The sequence below is a fragment of the Macrobrachium rosenbergii genome, chromosome 16, assembly GCF_040412425.1.
Source record: "Macrobrachium rosenbergii isolate ZJJX-2024 chromosome 16, ASM4041242v1, whole genome shotgun sequence".
In the NCBI taxonomy this organism is placed as follows: domain Eukaryota; kingdom Metazoa; phylum Arthropoda; class Malacostraca; order Decapoda; family Palaemonidae; genus Macrobrachium; species Macrobrachium rosenbergii.
In genome coordinates, this window is record NC_089756.1 from 23295518 (window position 1) to 23323017 (window position 27500).

At 34.0% G+C, this 27500-nt stretch overlaps 1 protein-coding gene across 7 annotated transcripts in view; it reads right to left on the reverse strand.

Moving 5' to 3' along the window:
* Window positions 1–27500, reverse strand: part of LOC136847193 (uncharacterized) — a 479536-nt gene that overhangs the window by 237774 nt on the left and 214262 nt on the right. For 6 of the 7 annotated variants that reach the window (XR_010855649.1, XR_010855647.1, XR_010855648.1 and 3 more), the window contains one exon: window positions 9139–9216. The exons of the other annotated variant lie outside the window; for it this stretch is intronic. Coding sequence is in view for 3 of the 6 variants with exons in the window: in XM_067118628.1 (XP_066974729.1) it covers window positions 9139–9216 (78 nt within the window). In the remaining 3 variants the exon portion in view is untranslated. The remainder of the gene's footprint in view (window positions 1–9138; window positions 9217–27500) is intronic. 7 annotated transcript variants of the gene reach the window in all.

Here is a 27500-nt window from a genome sequence, read left to right on the forward strand (position 1 = left end):
ATAAGCCTCATTAGAAGGCTCAGATAACAATGGCAGAATAACCAGCCTCGCTTACAGGAAAGGTATACATTTAAAGTAGACACGATATTCCGATTAAGAAGGGTACGAGGTGCTAAACTAAGATAAATCCAGTGTTTGACTATAAACTTTTCCTCACTTTATAATAATAATATTCTTCCTTCCCATCATGGTACTGCTGTACTAACAATAATAATGCAAATAATCATAATGTACCTATGCACCACCCCTTCGTGAATATTCATGCACAATAATTCACCACTTTAGGACTTGTATATTTTAGATTTCCTTTTCTTCGAAGATAATAAATCCCCAGCAGATCTCTCGAGAGTACTTTTGCACCCCATTATCAGAACATTATCCTAAAAGGGGGTAACTATCATCCACCATATCATTATCATTAGGCAGATAATGATCGTCGTACTAGACGCTATAATCCCACTCTATCGGAATCCCTAACAGCTCCAGATTAGGGATCTGGAAGCACAGGATCCTGCGATGAAAGCACAAATTGCCCGTTTCAGGATCTCCTCCGTTTCGTAATTCCTCCGGCATTCGAATCCTACTTATGTAAATGAAGCGATATCGGTTTTCCTTATCTGGCCTGACGACCCACCGCTGCATATGAAGCACCCTGCTTCGATCCCGCCCTGCTTCGGAGGGAATTGAAATCGAAGAAAGAAAAAAGAAAAAAGGGAGAGAAATAAAGACTTGTTTTTCTCACTCCAGCCAAGACCCTTCTTCTTTTATTAAGCGCTCTCTTATTAATTCCGACCCTCCGAAGTTCTCTCCTTATCCCGGTACAGACTGTCATTAACGCTATGATTTATTCTCATACACAACCAAACCCTTGGAGGAGTTCATTTTTAACCTTTTTATTTTTTTTTTTGGCGAGGGTCTTAATCAATACCCCACCCGCGTCTATATTTTCTCCGTCAAAGTATAGGAAGTCGCCCATAGCTTTTAATCTTCACGTGTAGAGTTGTTAAAAACAATTACCCCGCGGAGGAAAATTTCAGAGGTTAGGAAGAAGCAGAGGGAGGAAAAAAATGGACATAAATCGTTTAAGGAAGATGGCCATGATCGTTAAATACTGGGGTAAAGGGAAAAGTAATGTCAAGAAAATGCTCATCTATGATGGACCCGAATGGCCTTCAAGGTCGGCCATTCACGTTATCACAGAAGGTCCACTTGTTAAATTCTCTGCCCGTATCTCGTGAATTGACTGGTTGATTTGTTGCATAAAACTGGCGTTGGAATCGCCATGGTCATGAGCAACGGAGGAACGAAATCTATCGGTAATTGTAAAAGGGACAACCACAGGCAGTGACAATCGTGAAGCAGGAATAACACACATAATAACAATTAAAAATATTAGATAATGTCGTAATCAGCAACAACAGTAAACTTAGTAACAAAAACAAGAGCAGTACTCATCTGGAAAACAAAATCAGTCACAAAAACATTTCTAATATACATCTGGTCAGAAAAACAATAATGAAAAAATAACAGCAAACACCTGGACAGCATAAACAACGATAGAAACAACAGCTCAAGACATCTGGGCAGCAAATAACAGTAACAAAAACATGAGCACCAAAAAGCAACTACAATGCAAACAGTAATTATGAGGGAAAACAAAAGCGACAGGAGCAGCAACAACAAGAACAATAAGAAGACATCGCCAACAGCAAAAGCACAAAAACAGCAACAAAGACGATCGTAGCAACAACAATAAGAGCGAACGACAAAAACAGCAGCATAAAAACGCCTAGACAACCGCATCACTAATGCTGAAGGAATGTCAATATCCCCACAGGTAAGGCAGAGCAACAACATAAAAGAGCAACTTTTTTTTTTTTTTTTTTGCATTTATCGCCCATGCTGTGGATCTCAAGAAAAAAAAAGCCACGTAGTATTTGTTTCTCACTCATGAACTAAATTATAAAATATATATGACAATAGCAATTACCTTCCAGTAATGACAAGCCATGACAACAAAAACACCAGTATGTGGTTTTTACTGTCGTCATATCATCAGGGCTTGTGTCATAGATATTATTTTCGGCACTGCTCCCGAGACTTCCTTGAGTGTATAAAGTATGATCAAACATTTATTATATTTACTTCTTTGAAGTAGAATTCCCATTCTTCCTCCGTGTTTCCCTGTCTCCCTATGTATGAAGAGGATTTCCATAAATCTTAATTTTCTTGTCGGGTCCATCTTTTTCTGGGCAGAGGTGCCTCTTTATGAGTTTCAGTTTTCTGTAAAAGAAAACTATTGTGCCGGCTTTGTCTGTCCGTCCGCACTTCTGCCCGCCCTCAGATCTTAAAAACTACTGGGGCTAGAGGACTGCAATCATCAAACATACCAAATTGCAGCCCTCTAGCCTTAGTAGTTTTTATTTTAGTTAAGGTTAAAGTTAGCCATAATCGTGCGTCTGGCAACGATATAGGCCAGGCCACCACCGGGCCGTGGTTAAAGTTCCAAAGGCCGTGGCTCATACAACATTATACCGAGACCACCGAAAGATAGATCTGCTTTCGGTGGCCTTGATTATACGATGTACAGAAAACTCGACTGCGCCGAAGAGAATTCGGTGCGTTTTTTACTTGTTTTCAATCGTTCACAACTAGCTCACCACTGCACTTGATTCCCAATGTGCAACTGACCTGCATTGTGTATTACAGATATGTGCTGATGACAATTTCTCCTCCTATTCTTAAAGTTTCGTTTTATTTCATATTAATTATTCATTTATCTGTTGATCTACTCTAGTGAGGTTTCCCCTTTCCCCATGTCCTGCGTGTTCTTCATTGTGCTATTATGATTGGCGAACTTAGTTATCTTTCTCTCAAGTAGCTAGGAGATAAACCATTCGATGTCCACCCTTTAAATCTTTTTCATGGCGAACTCTTCTTAGTTTTTGACAAAATCTTTTCCTCTCATTAATTTGCTTGCTCGGCTTCGATGACGTCAGTTGTTGCGACGCCAGTAGGGTGAGTCTAATCAATCGATTTACCTGTGGGGCAATATTTAAATATGAATGGCTGCCCCAGATAAGGTAGATGGATTTAAAGGTTTGGATAGTCAATGACCCGAAGATGAACCACTGAAGTTCCAAGTTTTTTGTTCTGTTTATTGTTGTTCTTTACCATATTTTCTCTCTTTTTAATCTATGTTTCTCAGAGTTATCCTTTTCTTTCTCCTACGTTCACTTGTTCTTCAATACGAAACTGCGATACACATTGCTGATCCAGTTTGGGTATCGTGGATCTGCTGAGACCACAAGATGAACAGTTCGCTTTTATCCTTTCGTTATCTTATAATTTTCTTGTCTTTTTTTGAAAGTTCGCCTTTCGCCTTCTTCGCTTTTTTTTTTTTTTTACCGAGTTCTTCCCCTTTTCTCACTAAGCACTCATTCTTCTTCTTCATTTTGAAGCCGTCATAAGCTGACCCAGTTTAGCCAATATGAATACCAGTTTGCTAGGTGACAAAATATTCGGAAATAATCCATTTTCTATTCTGAGTATTTTGTTTCATCCATTATCGTCTAGTTAGTTTACTCCGCACCCTTCTTCTTTCTGTAATGTTTTCCTCATTTCAAGTTTTATCTCTTCTTTTTATCCGAGTTCTCTTTTTATTTCTTTTTTTATTTGTCGATTTCTCAATATGTTTCTCTTCTTCATCATCCTCTTTATTCTTTAATTTTTAAAATTTCCTGTCGAAATCTCATTCTCATCCTTCTCTCTCTCTTTTCATGGAGTTTCTCTCTCTCTCTCTCTCTCTCTCTCTCTCTCTCTCTCTCTCTCTCCCCCCCCATTCCTCTTAGCACCGCCGGAGGGTATGATTTCGTCCAAGCACTCGCATTAAGTTTTTCGAGAAAGTACGGGGGCTATTATAGAGAGATTTGGGGTTATAAAGCCTCGGAGGCAATTGGTCCCAGGTATGTGATTAGCCTCCCTCATTAGGAGTTGCTATCACCTGGTGTTTTCTAATCGCCATCACGATCCGCACTGCCTGTTGTGGTGCAAGTTGCCTGCCTTCACTCAAGTAGATCAATTGTTTATTTCTTCCTTTTTTTGTAATTTTCGTTTTTTTTGGGGGGGGGGACGGGAGAGGGATAAGGGCGTTTTATAAATTGTTTATATCTCCCTTTTTAAATGTTTTGGGGTTGGTTTGAGCATTCGCTCAAGTAGGTAAATTGTTTATTTCTTTCCTCTTTTTTAATATCCTCATTTCTGAGGTGTGTGTGTGTGTGTGTGTGTGTGTGTGTGTGTGTGTGTGTGTGTGCGCGTGAGTGTTGGGGGAGGAGTGAGGTGGTGGGAGGACGCAATAAATTGTTCATTTCTTCCATTTATTTTATATTTTCCTATTTTACCTCTGGGATTGGTGGGACAGGGGAACAGTTGTTGCATGAACTGGCTAAAGTAAGTAAATTGTTTATTTCTTCCTATTTAGATCCTTTTTTTTTGGGGGGGGGGCGAAGTTTTTGTGTAGAGGCAGATGTTATACGTATCCCTTCAAGTAGATAATTCTTTTTTTTTCTTTCTTTTTAAATTTCCACTTTTTCATCTTCTGAGGAGGGGTTGGGTTCGTTGCATGTTTTATGCCTCATTGTTTAATTACATTTTTCGTCTCTGGGGTGGGAAATGAATAATAAACTAATTACGTAGGAAGCAAAATGACTTTTAATTAATTGATGGTATGATGTGAAATACTGCCTTTCATATTCTTTATCAATTAATCTGGGAGTCAAAGGTCTACGATTATTATCCATCTGCTTAAAATGATCAACAATTATCATGGCATCAATATCATTTAACAAAAATTAAGGCTAAATACTGGTTTCAACTCACTTGCCCCTTGAATAGTGGGTCTCATTGGGACCCATACCAGTTGCATATTACTAGAATTGCAAAAATAATATTGAAGACGTTGGATTTAAAATGATCCAAATATTTATATTTCAAAAAAAAAAAAATTATGAACATTATAAATGAGTTGCAACCCCTCTGTGAGACTCCTGTTCGGTAATACCTTTTTAGTTTTCTGTAAAAGAAAACTATTGTGCCGGCTTTGTCTGTCCATCCGCACTTTTTCTGTCCGCCCTCAGATCTTAAAAACTTCTGAGGTTAGAGGGCTGCAAATTGGTATGTTGATCATCCACCCTCCAATCATCAAACATACCAAATAGCAGCCCTCTAGCCTCAGTAGTTTTTATTATATAAAAGGTTAAATTTAGCCATAATCGTCAGTCTGGCAACGATTAGGACAGGCCACCACTGGCCCGTGGTTAAAGTTTCACGGGTCGCGGCTCATACAGCATTATAGCGAGACCACCAAAAGATAGATCTATTTTCGGTGGCCTTGATTATACGCCGTACAGAAAACTCGATTACGCCGAAGAACTTTAGGCGTTTTTATTACTTGTTATACTTTGAAATCACACTTTATAGAGGGCTTACTCTGGGCGATAATAGAGGCTAATACGTGGTAATCCAGGCATCGAATTACAACTTACGTATATGCAGACATATCTCCTGATGATATGCTGTTGTTATATTTTGAGGTATGGTTATCATTACTTGGTCGATTACATCTGAAGGTAATAGTCTAATTGTCGACAATATATGTTTTCTGTGGAATTTGGAAGATATTACTTCTCTTGACAAGACAATGATGGTAAGCTGATATATGTTCAATTGGTATGCAATGACATCGCATAATTTTTCATAAGCCGTAAAAAAGGATGGTTTCGTTTAAGAAATAATAATAATAATAATAATAATAATAATAATAATAATAATAATAATAATAATAATAATAATAATAATAAAGGTTTAAAATTACCCCACATGGATGGCAGTTTAAAGTGACTCCTCGTTGAAAATCATACCTTTAAAAACCTACAAAAGAAAAAAAAAAACTAAAATAGGTATAAATACGAGAAAAAAATGTAAAAATGTGTACAGAAAGCGTTTGGGGGAAAGGGAGAAAAGAAAGAGGGAAAACGAAAGTGTGGGGAAGGGGTCAAGTCAGGAGGGGAAGAAGACGAGGGAGGAGGAAGAAGAGGGGGAAGGACAATGTCCGAGAGGGAGAGGGAGAGATGGGGGAACGAGTGGTAATGAAGGAAATACTATGTCACGCTGAAAGAGGATGGGGGAAATTAAAAGCAAGAAGGGGGAGGACACAGATAAGTGGGTGGCAAAGGAAGTGAAAAAAGAAGCAAAAGAATATTTGCAAGAAGTCAGTGAAATCGCTGCCTTGCTTATCAAGGAGGACTTCGAGAAAGATGGTGGGATGAGAGAGAGAGAGTGGAGGGTGTGGGTTGAGAGGAATGAGAGCGGCAGGAGGGCATGAGAAATAAAAAAAAATTATTGGCAGAAAGTCGGCAAACTCACTGCCTTGCTTATCAAGGAGGACCTCGAGAAAGATGGTGGGAGAGAGAGAGAGAGAGAGAGAGAGAAAAAGTTGGGGAGGGGGTGGGAGGAATGAGAGCGGTAGGAGGCGGGCATGGGAAATAAAAAAAAAATTATTGGCAGAAAGTCGGAAAACTCATTGCCTTGCTTATCAAGGAAGGCCTCAAGTAGAAGCGGTAGGAGGAAGAGGTGGAGTAGGAGGAAGAGGTGGAGTAGGAGGCTCTGGAGTGGTAAGAGGGAGGAGTGGCAAGAGGTGCATGGAAAGGACACAGAAGACTGTTCGTAGGAAGTCAGTGACATCGTTGCTTAGGCTATTAAGGAAGCCTCAAAAAGAGGGAGAAGGAGTCAGAGAACCTGGAAGGTAGGAGGAGGGGAAGAAGGGGGAGAGGAGTGGCAAGGAACAAGAACGACTTTGAGATCTTCCCCCCTCTAAGGAGGACGTGAGGGGGAGAAAAAAAATGAGTTAAGGAGGGGCATGAAGTGTCAAGGAGGACAAGTAACCTGCAGAAATAAAGGCACAAGAAGAGGGAGGACGAAGCTCAGGAACAGGTGGAAGACATAGAGAGAGAGAGAGAGAGAGAGGAGAGAGAGAGAGAGAGAGAGAGAGAGAGAGAGAGAGAGAGAGAACCCTTGAAATACTGAGGGCAGTCATCTTACAGGTGATTATAATTCCAACTGAAAAGCAAAGACCATACATTGGTAATAGATTTTCAAGGTCAGACAAGTGGCTCAAAACCAAAGTGTAGCAGTTAAACTCACACTACAGAAACAGCGATACAGCTTGATAAATACACAAGACAGCAGACAGCCTTTCTGAGTTTGTCTTCCTTGCCCTGCAAACAGAAGCATGAATATTCCCAAACTTTATCCGGGACAGCAATAATACACTCAGCCTTATCCACGGATGTAAACTAATAATTCCTCCGCCTTAAAATTTTCCATATAATTTATCTCATCTATTTTATCAACATCCATCTGAAATAATTCAATTCTCAAACTGTCATCCTGGGATAGTAGTGCAAATAGAAGGCGAATGCCACAAGGAACTAAACCATTCGTTTCTTAGTTATTTTTCTCTCAATACGTTTTCTGCTGGAAACTTGGAAATCCGAAAATGAAATGACTGAAGAAAAGCCCCTTCTCCCGTGGGTTTCGAACCTGCCGTATGAAGCAGAGTCCAGCATTTGATCCACTGTGCTACACAGAAAAGAGAAACGTATCATGTAAGTTCCAGTCCCTTCATGTCTATTAAATAATGCGAACAACCCATGATTTGTTCATGCGTCAAGGCGTGGTTGATTCAGAACCCACGAAACCTGGGATTTATATTTAATTTACAGCTCGTGTTAGTCAGTATTTACCGGAGAATGGACTGAAATAACGTCAACATGTTCCTGTCTTTTTCCTCGTCATCATCATCGTCATCATTTTGGGCAATGGGAACTTTTGCTATGAGTTAAATCAGTGGGTTGAAGAAATGATGATGCAAATTGGTCGTCATATCATTTTAGTGGAATGTAATTCACTGGTCAACACTGCATTAACATTACTTACATTTATGGAAATATAACCTTAAATATCCTTTGGTGAAAATATTGAAAAAGTCTTCATTTAAAACAGATCCTAATCCTATTTGCTAGTAATGTTGTAGCTAGATTGAGCTGCCAGACCTTTTATTACTTTGTCAGTAGTCTTTAAAAACGCTAACCTCAATTTAGATATATCATATCACTATAATAATACTACTATAGCGAAGTGCATAGTTTTTTGTTATTGTTATTAGCTAATGTAATCACATAAGGTAGACAAATTCTGGAATATAATTGCACTGTAATACTTTCAAATTTATAGTGTATCACTACACTGAAATGGTAGTTGAATTAATATTATTATTATACGCGAGCTAACATTCACATGAAAACAGCCTTAAAGGTTAGTTTGGAATGTAAGCTTCGACAGGATCAAATGCCCTTAAGTTACAGAAATGAGAAGATGGAAGATAATAACAATTAAATACAAAACAAATAATGAATGAATATATAAATAAAATTAATGTATGCATATATGAGATTTATGCATACATACATATGTATATGCATACATACACACACATAATACACAATACACACACATATATATATACATAATATATATATATATATATATATATATATATATATATATATATATATATATATATATATATATATATATACACATATACATATAAGACTTATGAATACATACATAAGTGTACACACATACATACGTATGTATATGTGTGTGTGTGTGTGTACCGTTTACGTCAAAAGATCTGATCAATCCACTGTTAAGCAGCGTATGATGAAACTTGTCAACGTACCAAAAGAGAAACACTGAAACCAAAAGACGTTTAAATCATTACGGAATCGAATACAATCTAGCATCGGCCACTTCAGCACAGATGTCTACGAGGGCTGAGTAGAATCTCCAGGGGCCTGACACAGACATTCACTTACTGCTATAGTTAGTCTTTCAAAGAGGGTCTTTGTCTGTCTTACCGAGATGGCCTTTAGAGTCCTCGTCAGTCCTCGCAGTCAGTAATGACGGAGCGAATGACAATACTACATTAAGGAATGCGTTGGTGAGGCACTCCACTCATTATTGTAATCTTGAAAGCAAATTGGTCTCCATGCATAAATACGCAATCAGAAGTACCTTGAGCAATAAGAAGATGGCGCCACGGTCAACATCATTAAGCTCATCAGTCGACGTTCCTCCCGATAACCCATTGTTCTGTAAACGAGAAGAAAGGAGGTGGAAATAATTTTTTTTTGTCGCTTTAATAAAACGAATAAAAACGTCGTTTTGCCTTCGAGCTGTTGGTGTAGCACGGAACATTACTTGTTGTTGTTATAAAACGATATCTATCATAAAATTCAACTGGATCTACAACAAAGTATGTACTTTATATTTTAGATTTCACGTGCTCATATAGGCAAGCATACCTGTATACACAAAACTGCAAGTGCTGTACACACGTACTTATAATAAATTTAGAACATACATACACGAACACACACACACATTATATACATGATTCATGTGTTAAATTCAACGGCATATTCGACTTTATTTTCCTTGAATCTATAGTGTTATATTAACAATGATTATACTTACTAAATCTCTCATTTGTACTGTTGTACACTCTGTTGAAAAATGAACTGTTAAATAGATTAAATGATAAGACAAGATATGTTTGAAAGCTCTTACCTTACTATCAATTAAAGGAAACAAGACAATACGGCGTATATTTCTTATTTCATAAGAAAAATTCGTACAAACTTTAAAGCTAGATTTTTCTTTTGAGTGACAGAGCCATTCACGTATGCCAATATTTACCTGTCTGTTTAATTAGCATTGTTTATTCGATTTTATTTCTTCATTTTTTCACACATACTGAGGATCTATTCCTTGGAAGCCTACTTTGCAAGTTACTGGCATTCCATGCTTATACATCATAAATAATAATAATAATAATAATAATAATAATAATAATACAATAATGTTTCCAAACTTTGGACATAAAATTTAATATATATATATGTATATATATATATATATATATATATATATATATATATATATATATATATATATATATATATATATATATATATATATATATATATATATATAGATTTTTCAAGCAAATAGAAAACAATTTTGTTTAGGAGTGAATTTTGTATATTATTCAGATACATTTATCAATTATACTTTTGCAAATGCTATTTTATGATTTATACCTGTCTAGAAGAAAGTAAAGCTGAATATTATTATTATTATTATTATTATTATTATTATTATTATTATTATTATTATTATTATTATTATTATTATTATTCAAAAGGAGCAATCACTCATAAGGAACAAGCCTGAAGAGCCAGCAAAGTGAAAAGGAAGCCTTACACAGAAGAATAAGAGAATTAGAAATGAATATATAAAACACAAAGATAAATCAAGAAACTAATGAATCACAACGAACAGAAAAATAAGGTTGATAAACGAGCTTCCGATATTTTCGATTCTTTTAAAGCAATTCTCCTTCAAACTGAGTTTTATTTTTTTAAAACGAGCAAAACCTCTAGTTTGAAGTTTAGTTTAACACACACACACACACAATATATATAAATTATATATATATATATATATATATATATATATATATATATATATATATATATATATATATATATATATATATATATATACACATATGCATATATATGTGTGAGTGTGTGTGTTGTGAGTGTATGTATGTATAAAAGGTATTGGCTGACAATCACTGGTAGAGAGAATTCATACAATTACTGTATGCATACATAGTATTATTAGTTATATATATATATATATATATATATATATATATATATATATATATATATATATATATATAATTAACCCACTGATATCATAATTGTGAAGAAGCTCCATGGAGTTAAGACTTCTGTCTAATAACGCCTGAAGATGAAGAACCTTCGCCACAGTATCATGAGACGAGAATGCACTTGCAACAGTCACAGTCCGCTAGTGGAAGCAAGCAACGGTCTTCGAACTGCGTAGTTATTATCCGTCATAAAAAATGACAAAAACCTACACACACACACACACACACGCACACACACCGGATAATTTCAAAGGAGGTTACGTCACAAGTTACAGGCGCATTTTTCTCTCTTCCGCTTCTTCTGCTCACATTCTAACTTTTCCTTTTCTTTCTTCGTTTCCAGATATTGCTTTTCTTCTCCTCTTCTCTTTCTTTTTCTCCTTTTTATCGACCTCCTCCACTGCTTTTTCTCCTCGCTATCCTTGTCTCATGTTCTTCTAAATTTATATTGAATTGACAAGCCAACAGGCAGAATATGGAGGAATGAAGCCAAGATGTGGATTTTGAGGCCCGAAGGCTTTCCCTGCCTTGGATTCGAAAGATAGGTATATAGATTGATAAATAAATAGATAGATAGATAGATAGACAGATCAAGAGAGAGAGAGAGAGAGAGAGAGAGAGAGAGAGAGAGAGAGAGAGAGAGAGAGAGAGAGAGAGAGAGAAATATGTAGTGTTTTTATGCATTCTGTTTATATTAAATGTATTACTTGGCAATGTCTTTAACAGATGTTTATAGCAAAAATTTTTATTTATTTATTTATTTATGACTTGGTAAAAATACATGACCCAACAGAATTATCCAATTTTTTTTTATACAGTTTCAGTTGTTTATATCAGAATGAGATTGATAATTATACTCAGTTTGACCAAGAACCCCAAATCTTTAAATAAAAAAAACAAATTTATTTAATTGAATATAAACTTATCATTCCGTATCTTGGATAAAACTAAAGGTAACTGCAACGATAATGTAATCAGTCAACGCAACCCCAATAGGTCTATGTCTTGTCTAAACTGTTCATGTGCGAGTAATATTTTTCTTTGTGTTTATTTCAATTGCTCTTAAAATGTGTTTTATATCTATATATGTTTAAAAATATGTTTTTGATGCATTTCCCACTGTTTTGAATAAACACTGGAGACCTTCCTTCTCTTCTTTCGCCAAAATTAGTTCACTGATAATTTCAAAATTTATTAGGATTTCGGTAGATCATAAAATTTTCCAGACAACAAAGTCGACTTTTGCCGTTCTGGGTAGGTTTTGCCTAGTTACAGATATATGAGTAAAGTATTTATGAAGGTATAGGTACCAGGATGAAAAGGAAACACTGAATAAATTTTTGCAGTTGTATATATACATATATATATATATATATATATATATATATATATATATATATATAGATATAGATATATATATATATATATATATATATATATATAAGTATATATGTATATGCACACACACACATATATATATATAATTTATAACCGCAAAATTTATTCTACATATTCTTGTAATCCTGGTACCTATACGTTCACAAATACTTTAAACATATATCTATAACTAGGCATATATATTGTATATGTATATATATATATATATATATATATATGTATAATTATATATTATATATATATATATATATATATATATATATATATATATATATATATATATATATATATATATATATATATGTATAATAATGTGTGTGTGTGTGCATGGTTATAATGATCACCTTTGATCTTGAATTTCTACTTGGTTGTAACTGGCCTGGAGTGAAAAGCATATTCATTTATGACTTACTGAGGTCAATTCTACAGCTATTCGTTAAGGATACATGTGAATAAAAAAAATCCCCATAGCCGTACTAGATACCTTGGAATCTGAACGATTCTTGTCACATATTTTCTGTCCTTAGTTAAAGTAGGAAGAATGTCTCTGAAGTGTCAAAGTATATCTAATGTTGTACATATTTTGGTGCGCATTGATATTACAATTGTCACATAAAACCAAAATGGCTGTATAGACGAATTCAAGTCATACGTTTTTTTTAGGTCTGAACTGTAATGAACCACTTGAATGATATTAATAATAATGTCAGCATAATATTAATAATAATATTAGATATACAAATAATACGAAAGTTACCACACTTATTAATGATTAAGTTACTTCGGTCATTAATTATGAGAATAAATGCTGCAAGTTCTTTTCCTTATTTCTTTTCTTTGTTTATAATATCTCAGTTATTTGTCACTGTCATCTATAATTCCTTACAGACGACAAAACTTGTGAATTACCAAAGTAATTTGGCTCCAAAGAAAGCAATGTCTGAAAATGTCTCTATGTAATTATCCAACCAAATGATTGCATATCCAGTGGAAAATACCAACTCAAGAATATTTTATATCTAAAGCGCTCCCAGTTGAACAGGAAACTGTCAATTTTGTTTCTGACAAACATTTCCACAAATCTGTTTTGTTTTCGTAAAGAATTAGTGACATTACTCCTGTGGTTAAAGAATTAATGACATTACTTCTGTGGTTAAAGAATTAGTGACATTACTTCTGTGGTTAAAGAATTAGTGACATTACTTCTGTGGTTAAAGAATTAGTGACATTAATTCTATGGTTAAAGAATCAGTGACATTCCTTCTATGGTTATCAACAATGTGGTTTCAAAGTCATCACTTATACATCATACCGATCTAGATATATGAATGAAAAGAGAAAATTTGTTCAAATATGAAGCATAAAAAACATTGGTTTAAATATGAAGTAAAACTTGAGAGAAAATGATAAGAAATATTTAATAATTGGCATAAAAATTAGTTGAAACTGTTACCGAGAGGAAATTTGATGAAATATGAAATAAATAGAGAGAATGAATTGAAATATGAAAAAACATTTCAGAGGAACTATCAAACAGAAATAAAAAAAAAAAACTCCTGAGTAAATAGTAAGAGAAAAACAGTAGAAATATGAAATAAGTAAAGAAAATTTATTAAATATGAGTCAAAACGAAAGAGAAACTATATGAAATATAAAATTAATGGTAAGAGGAAATTAACTGAAATAACCCGTTTCAAAATTACTTTAAATATGAACGAAATCTAAAATAAATTGAGAGGAAGAAAATTAGTTTAAATAAGAAATCAACTTTCAGGGAAAACTTTGTGAAGTATTAACTGAATGAAGAGAAAACATTATGTAAAATACGGAATAAATAGAAAGAAAAAACTGTTTGAAACATGAAATAAAACTTGAGAAAAAATTAGTTGAAATATGAAATAAATGGAGAAAGTGGAAAAAATAATTTAAATATTAAAAGAATGAGAAAGAGAATTAGATAATATATGGAAAATTTGAAAGAAAAAATTATTTGAAACATGATTTGAAATATGAAATATACAGATAAAAAATTAGCTGACAGAGAATATTATGTAACATATAAAGTGAATACAGAAAGTAAATAAAAGAATAAAAAACACAAGAAAAGGTCAAACTAGACGAAAAAATAGGAATAAAAGCATATTAACAGTATTTCAAATCAGTTAATAAATTACGCAAATAATTAGTTCTCAGAAATAACGATTAAGTTATTTTTCATTTACAAACAATCCAGTTTCTAAACATTTCGCCTAAGTAGCATTTTATTCTCTACACTAATCATACTTACAGCTTGATAATCCACATTATCCAAAGTTCAACGTCAAAAGCCGTCTTGCTTTTGCAAGATAAAACCTGTACTTAACCTATATATATACATACATATATATATATATATATATATATATATATATATATATATATATATATATATACATATAATTTCATGTAAACTATCTATCAGTCTAGCTTATCTACCTCTTTATCTATCTATCTATTTATATATATATATAAATAAATATATACACATATGTGTATATATATATATATATATATATATATATATATATATATATATATATATATATACATACATGCATATATATATATATATATATATATACATATATATATATATATATATATATATATATATATATATATATATATATATATATATATATACATAGAGAGAGAGAGAGAGAGAGAGAGAGAGAGAGAGAGAGAGAGAGAGAGAGAGAGAAACTTACTGTGTGAGACGAAATTGTAATTTCAACATGAATACCCTGTTATCATGATTCAACTGTATTTCACATGTTTAACATTCACAGACCAAGTGAAGAACGCTTCCGGTTAGAATATTTTGTCAAAAATAATTTTCCTTTGACGATAATTGGCGGAAAAGAACACCCCAGCAGAGTGACATCATTTATTACTAAGGAATTAACAAATACTTATATATATATATATATATATATATATATATATATATATATATATATATATATATATAGATATATATATATATATATATATATATATATATATATATATATATATATATATATAATATATATATATATTTATATATATATACATATGTGGTTATATGTATATATATATATATATATATATATATATATATATAGTTATATATACATACATATATATTCCTTTTACAATAAGCCTCTTTCCTTAACAAGGGATAGCTTCCAAATAGATACAAGACAGCAATCACAGCCACATTCAAAGTGCTACATCTTGCAAGCAATTTCTCCTTCGTAAATGGTGAAGTCCCTGTTTCCACTATGTCTTAAAGCTCATCTATCCAGTCATGTATAAGTCTTTCTCTCCTTACTCCTTCAAATCCTTCATCAACCATTCCTTTCACATGAAGGAAGCATCTCAAAACATGCTTCTTCTGCGCATCTCCATATTTATTACCCTTTTCCTCTCCTCCATTTTGCCTTCATTTGCATTCATTGTCCATAATTCACTTCTATGAAGGCCACTGAGGATAGCTGGCTCAGCAATCCCTTAAGCATTCTGACTTTGGCTTCCACAGACCCTTCAAGCTTCCACCTAACATTTTGCACATATCCAGCCACCTTCCTTGCTTCACCCATCCTGTGTCTCATCTCTCCCTTCACCCAGCTATCATCCATGATATTTACTGCTTCCATTCTTTCAACAACCATATTATCATTCATCGCTCCTACTTCCCGGCAAAACTTCTATAACTTTATTCTTGCTTTTGTTTGCCCTCAACTCTCTACTCTCACAGACACTTTCAAACTCCTTCAGTAGTCTCAGTAGTTTCTCTTCACTTTCCCCCATCAACACTATGTCATCTGCAAACATCAGCCCATCCTACCCCGCCACCACGCCCTCCATTCACAATCCATTTTCTTTTCACTGAATCTTACTGCTATATCTACTGCCATTTCCCTGAATTCTTGCACCATTCCATTCGTATAGAAATTAGAAATCTTCAGAGATAGCGTATACTTATCTTATACCCATTTTTATTCCAGACCAGTCACTCTCTTACATACTAATTAGAGTACATGTTTAATTCCCATTATAAAAATTTTTTATTCCTCCCAACAACTCACTTTCTGCATCGCATCTACATACACTCCTCCTTGTCTAAATCCAAACTTCTCTGCCAATTTGAATCTTTCTGTCATTATCATTTCCAGCCATTGTCTTACCATACGAGTTCTTTTGGTACTCCAAGTAGTATTGTACCTTTGTGATTCCTACAGACTTCTTTATGTGCGATTTACCCTACAACAAAGGAGCAAACATTCCTCTCAACCATTCCTTCAGAACTTTCCCTTGTCTATATACAGCAAATGCACCCTGGTTAACTACTCAGTCACACATACCACTATAACATATCCTCTCACTCATAATCCCATCACCTCCTTGCGTCTTTTCCTGAAAAGTCACTTTCATAAGTATTCTCAAACTCACAATAACCCCATCAACTCTTGCATGCCTTAGCTCTGTCTCTCTTCTCTCTCCAAAATCCTCAAAATACTAACTCCACTGATGGCAATTCTCTGTTTATATCTTCTATCCTGTTATCCACTGGCTCATGAAATCCTCTCAGCATATACTTACTTGTAGCAAGGTGTTTTAGTATCACTAAATAAAGTCCTTGTACCTTTTTCCCTATTCTCCCATTACATAGTTTTGTTTTTTCCTCTTCCTCTTGCCTGTTATCAGTTCTGATATATTCCTTCAAACGATCTTTTATTCAATCTTGCAAATGCACCTTAAATAAAGCCATTTCCACATCCGACCATGCACTATGAGCTCTCTTCTTCGTACACTCCTAAAAACCACAAACAACCACTACAAAACTATAAACCTATCTTGAAATATATAAAATTCTCATATGTTACTTCTGCTGCCCTTCTTCCATCCGTTTTCATATCATATGTCCTCCAAACTTACTTTTGATCAAACTCACGTGTTTTAATTATCGTTACAGCCAAGATTTTTTCGGTCATCTCCAGTTAAACTTTCACCTACCTTTCCTTTTCACACAATCATTACCTCCATGAATTTACTCTTCTATCTACTTTGTAGTAACAATTATTTGTTTACTTATACATAATACATATATATATACAGTATAGTATATATATATATATATATATATATATGTATATATATATATATATATATATAATATATATATATATGCATATATAGTATATATATATATATACATACTATAAATATGTATATATACACACACATGTAGATATGCATGATTATATATATATATATATATATATATATATACATACACACACACACACACACACATATATATATATATATATATATATATATATATATATATATATATATATAATATAAAGGTAAATGATACTAATGGTTATTTGTAATAATGTTTGAGATTTGAGAGCATAATAGTTATTTTTTAATTAGTTTAATATAAATACATACATACACACACAATAATACACATATATATATATATATACACTGTATATATATAAATAAATACATATAAATCTACACTTAAATATATATATATATATATATATATATATATATATATAATATTTTAGTTTCTTCTTTTTTATCTGAGGATTTATCATTTTATCTAATACATACATATATATACATACATATATATATATATATATATATATATATATATATATATATATATATATATTTATATATATATAAATATAGATATATGCATATACATATATATACAGTGTATATAAATATACATAAATATATAAAAATATATATCTATATGGTTTATATATATACTGTATATATATATCAATATATATATCTTTATATATATAAATATATATATATATATATATATATATAAATTATATATATATATGTATATATATATATATATATATATATATATATATATATACATGTATATATATATGTGTATATATATATGTATATGTTAAATATATATATATATATATATATATATATATATATATATATATATATATATATATATATATATACATTATATACATATATATATATATTATATATATTGTATTATTATATATATATATATATATATATATATATATATGATTTTATTATGCCTAACTATTCTTACAAATACCTTGACTTATTCACACTGACGCAGATTTTCCTCTAAATCTATTGCCCTGCAGGTAGTAGGATACATAAAGTACTAAACAAGAATGCTAAAATTATAAAGCGGAAACTCGTGTGGATAGCCAGCAGGGAGACTGTCATACAAAAATAAGCAGGGAAGTTAAATATTATACTAAATCTGTTTGTTAAGGAAGTACGAAAAATTAAGTAGGGGAAATGAGATACTTCCACTAGCTATGATGGGAAATAGTTTGTGGTAAATGAATAAATGAGTAAATATATACAGTATATATGTATATATATATACAGATCATCTATCTACCTATAAATTTATGTGTGTGTGTGTGTTCATGGTGCGTGTGTGCGAGCGTATGTAGGTGTTTACACAGACACACTCTCATATATATATATATATATATATATATATATATATATATATATATATATATATATATATATATATATATATAATATATATACATACATATATATACATATATATATATATATATATATATATATATATATATATGTATATATATATATATACATATATATATGTATACATATATATATATATATATATATATATATATATATATATATATATATATATATATATATATATATATAAAAGATAAATAAAAGAAAACAATAAATGAATATGCTCATCAAATCTACGGAGACGCAAATAAAAGCTAACAATGCAATTGAATTAAATAAGCTTTTTCTAAACTAAATAACTAATCAAGACGTCACACAGACGGACAAGCGAACTGTAAACGACAGTCAATGAATAAACAAACAAATTTCTATTAAAGAAGCTGAAATGACGATAATTTCTTGTTTTACATGAAAGGTACCTGGCAAATAATTTCCTGTAACCAGTAATGATAACTCATAGAAATACCGGTCCTTAAAAAATATTACGGGACCCCTTGAGTGCAAGAAGAATATTATTAGCAGACGTAAATAATCTCGAGCTGAAACGGAAGCTTGTAAATATCGCTATGGCTGCTATGAGACCCTGTGAATAAATGCATCTTATGTAGCTCTATTCTCGACCATGCATTTCTGTTGTTGTTTGTGTTGTTATAATATTTGTATTTGGCGAAACATAATATATTTAAAGATAAAACTGTACAGATTCCCGAAAGCGATCTGTACAGTTTTATCTTTAAGTATGTGTGCATATACATAAATGGGGATTTGCTTCTCCATTTTAAGACTCACGCTACCGTGAGTATTTTGTAATGCTGGTAATGTTAATGAACACTGTATCTATTATAGAAAATTACGAGGAAAACCACAGACAGACAGACAGACAGACATGAAAATTCAAATGCAGTAAGGGGCCATCTAATATGTTATCAAAGATTTTTCTTTATTGGCTTTTCTCCACACCTTAGTTTATTTGAGAAGTCTTTTCAACATCGCATATAGGCACGAATCACGCACTTGCGTGCCAGCAAACGCACATTGTGAGGAAAAATGTCGAACGTTACTAAACTATGACATGAAAGCTGGAGTTACAATAAATCTAACATATAAACTTAATATTTACTTGTGGAGCAGATTCATAAAATGTTACTCTTAACAACTTCCTTCAGTTTTACATACATATACACGCACGTATATATATAAATGTACATTATGATACATATATATATATATATATATATATATATATATATATGTGTATATATATAAATAATACTGTATATACAGGTAGTATATATATATATATATATATATATATAGTTATATATATATATATATATATATATATATATATATATTTCTAATCTTCATCTAGCAGGAGTAAATGTTGCTGAGGAATGTTAGACTAGATTTAACAACAAATCTGCAGGCAATCGATTATGTGACCCCAAAAACGATAAAAGAAACTGAAGGACCACCTAATTTATTTCTCACTGTATATAGATTTCCTCAGAATAAATCCTCATCCAACTGTGAAAGCACCGCTAAGTACAGTAAAAGTATGGCGCTTTTCATTACGCTTAAAAGCTGTCTTTTATTTGGTTTATTGAGCTATTCTCTTTGCTCCTTATTTTTTCTTTGTTTAGTTCTTTCTTCCTCACCCCCAACTCCTTCCTCTGTCGTTCTTTTCTTCGGAGACTTGGTAACTAAGTTCATGATGTTACAGCTTGGTTTCAAAAAGACTATGTACCCACCGCCCTCACCACACACACACACACAATAATACACACACACACAATAACAATACAATAATAATAAAATTAAAGGCAAGGTTTCTGATTAATGTGTACTGCTCTTATGTCATTTCAACCAACTGTTATGGTAATTGTTTTTTTAGTTTTTTGCTAACTGTTGCAAACCCACTGAAATATTTAACAAACTGAAAGAGTATAATGTAAATGGAAGTTTTAACTATGGACGTAAAGGAATTACCAAATTCTCTCTGTACAAACAAACTCAGCCAGACAGCTATGTGGGTAATTTATGTGCCACACTTACCCAGCATACTCATGCAATATTTTCCCAAAGGGTTTTGCGTTTAAAAGCATCTTAAATATTCCGAAAAAGAAATGGATGTTTACAGATCATCTGTATTTGTGACGCCGGTACCACATTAAAACATGCAACAGTCCATTGCATGAGTTAGCAGCAGAGCATAATATTGACAACTTGTAACTTCTACAGTAATCATTAAAGATATTCTGCCGTAATGATGTGCACGCCTAGAAGCCGTAATTTCCAAGGACAATGTTATGCAAATTAAAATAATTCCCAACATTTATGATTTTTTGTTTGTCACCGTGGCAGTGAATGCAGACCACACGCGAAAACCCACCCGCGTAAGACAAGGAATTATTGTTTTTAATTGACATTCTTCGAACTCCTTGGACCAGTGGCATGGACTGTGTAACTTCATCCACCAATAAAATAGGCAAGGGCGTGTCATTTTGTGTGGCTTCATTTCCCTTCGTTCTAATCTTCCCAGCGTGCTGACGGTAGACGAGAGAGAAACAACGGGACGCCGGATTTGATTGTACGTTCTAAAATCATCATTGAGGCAGAGAAATTAATGGAAAATATAAACATGGATTTCGAGAGAGAACAAGCTCTCTTGTCAATATTTGATGATTGGTTATTAACACTGCTTCGTCAATACATAATTTGCAGCTGGTGGTGAGCGAGTTAAAACTGAATCTTTCTCAACATGGTATGGTTATCTTTGCACGTGTTTCTAAACTGAATGCTTGTGATTAGCTTAGGGGTGTCTTAAAGGAAGCGCATCATGCCCTCTCTTCCGTGTAAGAATACACTGAGGATTAAATTGTATGATGAAGCTCAACAAATATAGAGGGAGTTTTAGAAAAGAGGGGCATTGGCTCACCTCTTGCACTGGGGTTTTAACTTCCCAAGGGTAGGAACGTTTGAAGGAGTTTTTAGCAAGAGGGGAGAAGGCTTATTCTCAAAGTGAGAAAAACACTGTGGGGCTAACCTAAGTTAGGACATTACAGGGCGGGTAGAGGTGAGTTTAGAAAGAGGGGCAAGGCTATGGAACACCATGGTAAACTTTATAGAGTGAGCAGTTGGGGGAGAGTTATGAGGTAAATTTCAAACCTTCCATGTGCTTCCTCACCTTACATCTTCCTCCTCCCCTCCCCTCCCCACACCCTCCACGTTCTCCCCCTTTCCAAAAATCAACGCCTTCCTCTTCAAAGCCTTCTGCTTGCTTTCGTGCTCTGCAGCTCCTCCCACTATTCTACTTATTCTCCCCCCTCCCCTCCCCTCCTGCTCCTCCTCTTCCTTTCCTTCCCGTGTGTCACCCGCTCGTTTTCCTCAATTTTCTCCTCCTCTTCCTCTTTTTTCTCCTCCCACTTCATTCGTTTCCTCCTCCCCTCCAGTCACCCCCGTCTTCCATAACTTCCTCGTCTTGCTTTATCTGTTCGTTTTCTGTTTCTTCGTCTCCTTCTCGGGACTCTTCCTCTTCCTCCCCTTTACCGCCATTAGTGTTTCTGGCCATGGCTACGCAGACATCTACAGATAGACAGATTGACAGGAAGGCAGATATATCCACAGGAGCTGAGATAACGTCGATTGAGCCAAAAACCATGTGCTCTCTACCTCCGCCCTGGATCTCTCCCGCTCCCCGAGGGCCTCCTACCTCCCCTCCCTAATCCTCCCCATTCCGGACACCCCATTATCATAATGCCATGAGTAAAACATGACGATCTACGCGGACTCCGACGACAAATGACTTCCTACTCGGCCATTAGGCTCTCCGGAATGGTTGTTTACTATCGCTCACGAAGACGCAAGGAATACCACGGGGTGGACCCCGTGCCTCTTTCATTACAGTTCTGTCAGTTTTATGCTGAACGCGTTCGGATGATTATTTTACGCCGAATCGTCGGCTACACTGGCGATCCTTATTTGCGGGATCATACGTTCCATAATGTAAGCAGACGAAACACGGACATTTTGTAAATGGAGATGGATCGATATCCCCACCGCCCCCGACCCCTGGCAAGAACTACTTTCCCATGCGGACTCACGGGAAGGCATGATTATCTCAGGAGCAAGATGGCGGACGTCCATTCACGAGTCTCGGAGAATATTACGGGAGGGAGACGAGACAAGTGTCTCTTTCACGTTCTGCTCAGTTCGGGATGAGAGAATGTATGCAATGGTTGTTTACTTCCAAATTATGTTTGCATTAGATTCATCCCTGCTGATCATATTTTTCGTTTCATTATTCGATGTATGCTAGTACATGTTCGTGCGATGCTTATGAATTAACGGTAAAATTCACTTGAGAAAGCAACCAGTCAATACTAAATTATTCAGGCCCTGAAGAGAGACGCTTTTTCATGGTGAAAGTATTAATAGAAAAAATGGGTGCAAATTCCATGGTGCTCCAAGTCTCTCATTGTACTTATTATTCTGCACAGCAACATGCATTTATAGTTTACATCTCTAAAGCATAAATGGATTTATACCTCAAATATTTCCTGCTGTGGTACATTTTCTCAAACACAATCTCCCTCAAATATAGTACTTTCAGTGTGAAAAAAAAAATCAAAGATTTTTTTCCTTTCCATAAATGATACAAAATTACCAAAAATTATCATTTACCAAATTAATCTATGTTAATAACACTGATTAAGAGCATTTTCTTTTGATTGCGTAAAATAATAAAAAATCGTCACAAATGTTGATAGTTGCGAAAAGAAAATAATGAAGTATGAAGTTCTAAGAATATATAGCATCCCGATGATTAGGGCTGATTACCTGAGCTTAACAATGGGTGGGTAATTAGCATCAAGAAGACGACCTCTAATGTTACCAAGAAGAAGAAGAGGAAGAAGAAGAAGAAGAAGAAGAAGAAGAACATGAAAAGTAAGAACAAGTAATCGTCGCTGTATAGTTGACAGCTCTCTAAAGGGCGTGCTCAGCTCAGCTGAAGAAGGTAGGACTGGGAAGGCGGGGGCCAAGTGGTTGGTGAGACTGAGGTTATGATGGGAGTGATGGTGGGGGCATGTGTGGTGGGGGAGGAGGAATAGATGAGGCTGCAGAAGAAAAGTGGTAAGTGGAGACAATGGTTGAGAAGGTGAAGGAGACTAGATGAGGTGAGGCGAGATGGGGAGTGCGGGGGAGTTTATCATAATGAAGGAAGGTCACAGAATGACAGCTCAGCAAAGCCAAAGGTGTAGTTAAGGAGAAGAAAACCTGACCATGGGGAAGAAAAAATAAATTTACTGATGGTTCAGAGAGAGAGAGTGAGAGAGAGAAAAATTAGGGATGACAGAGAAGTGCACTTCTATTGCTCTAGAAATTACAGATGGTTTGTTGCAGCAAATGATGAGACTTCATTTCATTAGCCAGCAGACGCCAGTTGGGCAAACAGTTCAAAAAACAATAAATTTACTGATGGTTCAGTGAGAGAGAGAGAGAGAGAGAGAGAGAGAGAGAGAGAGAGAGAGAGAGAGAGAGAGAGAGAGAGAAAGAAAATTAGGGATGACAGAGAAGTGCACTTCTATTGCTCTAGAAATTACAGATGGTTTGTTGCAGCAAATGATGAGACGTCATTTCATTAGCCAGCAGACGCCAGTTGGGCAAACAGTTCAAATTCTAGTTTGACGAAGAAAACTCTTGAAGACTAAAAGTCAAGTACGTCTGATAATTATGAGGAGATGGGACGCGATTCATCTTACATTATATATTTTGCTTGCTTGGATAATAATCATGAGATAGCTAGAAATTATGAGGTGTATTTTGATAACAATAAAAGCTACATTAAATAGCTTTTTTCGTAAACTTTACGTCAGAGTGATAGTGATAAGAATATAAGTCCTAATGATTTTGTATTTTACATAGATAATTATAAATAAATATTTGTATCAGAGACAAACAAGTCAACCAGCGTTCCCACGTCCATCTTATAGCAGCCAAATCATGGATGAAAATGACTTACAGAGGACTTTACTCAGCATCAGCAGCTTCAGAAATTTATACAGAAGTCTCATCGGCATTGAGTTGACCCTAAATATACCGTATGACAATCGTTCGACAATATCAGCAGCTTTACATCTTTACGGAAAAGGCTCATCAACAGTATGTGGTCATTCTATAATTTCAATGACGCATGTGTTTTGCATGCACTCTTGCACTTTCTGTATATTAAGGTCCATCTGCTCCTATATTTTCAGTAAATATAGTTAGCAAATGCTCGATCTCTGTCTCTTTCATCCTGACGCTCCTGAGATATATACCTTTATCATATACCTGTCTCTACCCGTGATTACAAATGTTATCTTACCACCTTTAATAGCCATTCTTATTCCATGTATCATCCGCAACTATTTCATCTCAACAGCTTCTGCCTATTTCATTCAAATTCACAGAACATCCACACTTAACTCCTATAGGGGAGAGTTGGCACAGCAGGCCACAAATACATCCCAACTTTTAATCCCACAGGCGTTCCTCTTCTCTTCAAAATCTTTTGCATATATTCTGTTACCTTCGTTGCTTTACCTGTTCTATAAGTCACCAATTCTTTCATCCTAACATCAACTCTCATATTGACACCCAAATACCCATCACAAATCGACTTCAGTTTCTTCCCCATCTATATTAACAATCACTGCATCAACCTCATGGTTTCCATTTATCTTCATACCTTACTCGTGCTAATATTCACTTACAGGTTTCTCCGCTTGCAAACACATTCAATTCCTTTCACTGGACTCTACAGTTTCTAGTCAGTTACCAACTAACACAATCTCCTACAGACATCAGCCACTCAACTCTTCATTCATGACCTGCATTTACAAACTAGCACCGACATGTACTGCCTTTTTGCTGACTTACCTCATTACCCCACCGATATAAGTATCAAACAGCCATGGAACAAATGCCTTCGTCTGAAACCTACCTTGACAGGGAACCAGACACTCTCCAGTATACACATTCCGACTTGAATCACTCTCATCACATAATCTTCCACGCCATACATCCTGAACATTCTCCATATTACTGTATAACTTGATTCTGCCATAAGTTCCCTCCACACCCACGTAGGCCTCACACAGGTTATTCCTTAAACTCTCACTTTTCACTGGGATTTTTTGAGATGAGGCTGCTAATCCCATGCCCTTTTTCACACTACCTGAGAACCTCAAGAGTCAACTGATTCTCAGGTATATAATTGGCTATTTACCTAGTCCCAATGGAATTATAAAAAACATACACACACACAAAAAGCGTTCCAACTCACCTGGATTCGAACCACCTATTGCTGGATAGGTTAATATCATGACCAATATATATATATATATATATATATATATATATATATATATATATATATATATATATATATATATATATTATATATATATGTGTGTGTATATATATCATACGTATATATAAATATGTATATTTATATGTGTGTATTATCCGTCCGTATATATAAATATACATACATACCGTACATACACACACACACCTCGTATATATATATATATATATATATATATATATATATATATATATATATATATATATATATATATATATAGACAGTCATGTATATAATTTACAAATACAACACAATTTAGCTGATTAACATATATGCATAAAGCATGTACATGAGTGACATCGCATCGTTATAAAAAAATAAATACGAATAAACATGCCTTAGAAACGCAAATTGTGCGCTTCGTTGCTATAATTGGCAGTACTAGCCTGGACTTAAATGGCTAAAAATAACCCTTGGTGATTTACGCGATCTTAAAATACATTCCCATATATCAAATTGATTATTATGATGTGTCGAAATATTAACCTGACGCCGACACTTCATAACTTAACCTTGGTTTAAATCTACCATGATTAAAAGGCCCCGGAATTAATTGAAACTCAATTTAACGAGTACTGAGACACAATTGGCTGTGAAGTCATTTTTACGCGCGTTTCTGTCCTTTAATGCAAAAACCTTTGAAGACCTGAATTACTGTTATTAAGGTGGAAATGGATGGTTGACAGAGATTTACGAGTAGTACGAATATTATCATCGTCATTATTATTTTCATTATCATTACTCTCTTCGCAGAGGCCCTTGGCATCGCATGTCGTTGGAGGCGCTGATGATGGTGATAATAATGATGATGATTTTTGGTATTACAATCATTGCTAAAAAAGAGATTCTTGAATCTAAGATATAGGATTATAATAATTTGAATTATTAGCATGGATTTCTACCTGTATGAAAGCTACTTAAACACTTACAATAATTATGCATAGAACAACAACGCTAACATAAGAACAAACACAGAAAAACAACAACAACAACCACAGCAACAACAAATGGTACCTGGAGCTCTAATAAAGCTCAGGTAAGACCCAAGAGTACACTGATTTGGAATTTCGCCTCGCCGTCAATGACAGAATAACTTCTCATGTAAACAAAGATGTGCAATAAAAAAAAGTTCGTGTTCATTACCCATAATCCTTCTGGTGTATACTAGCAATCAAGGACTGAATTATTGCATATTTTCACGATTCTCTTCCATTTTTTCTGCGGTATGTT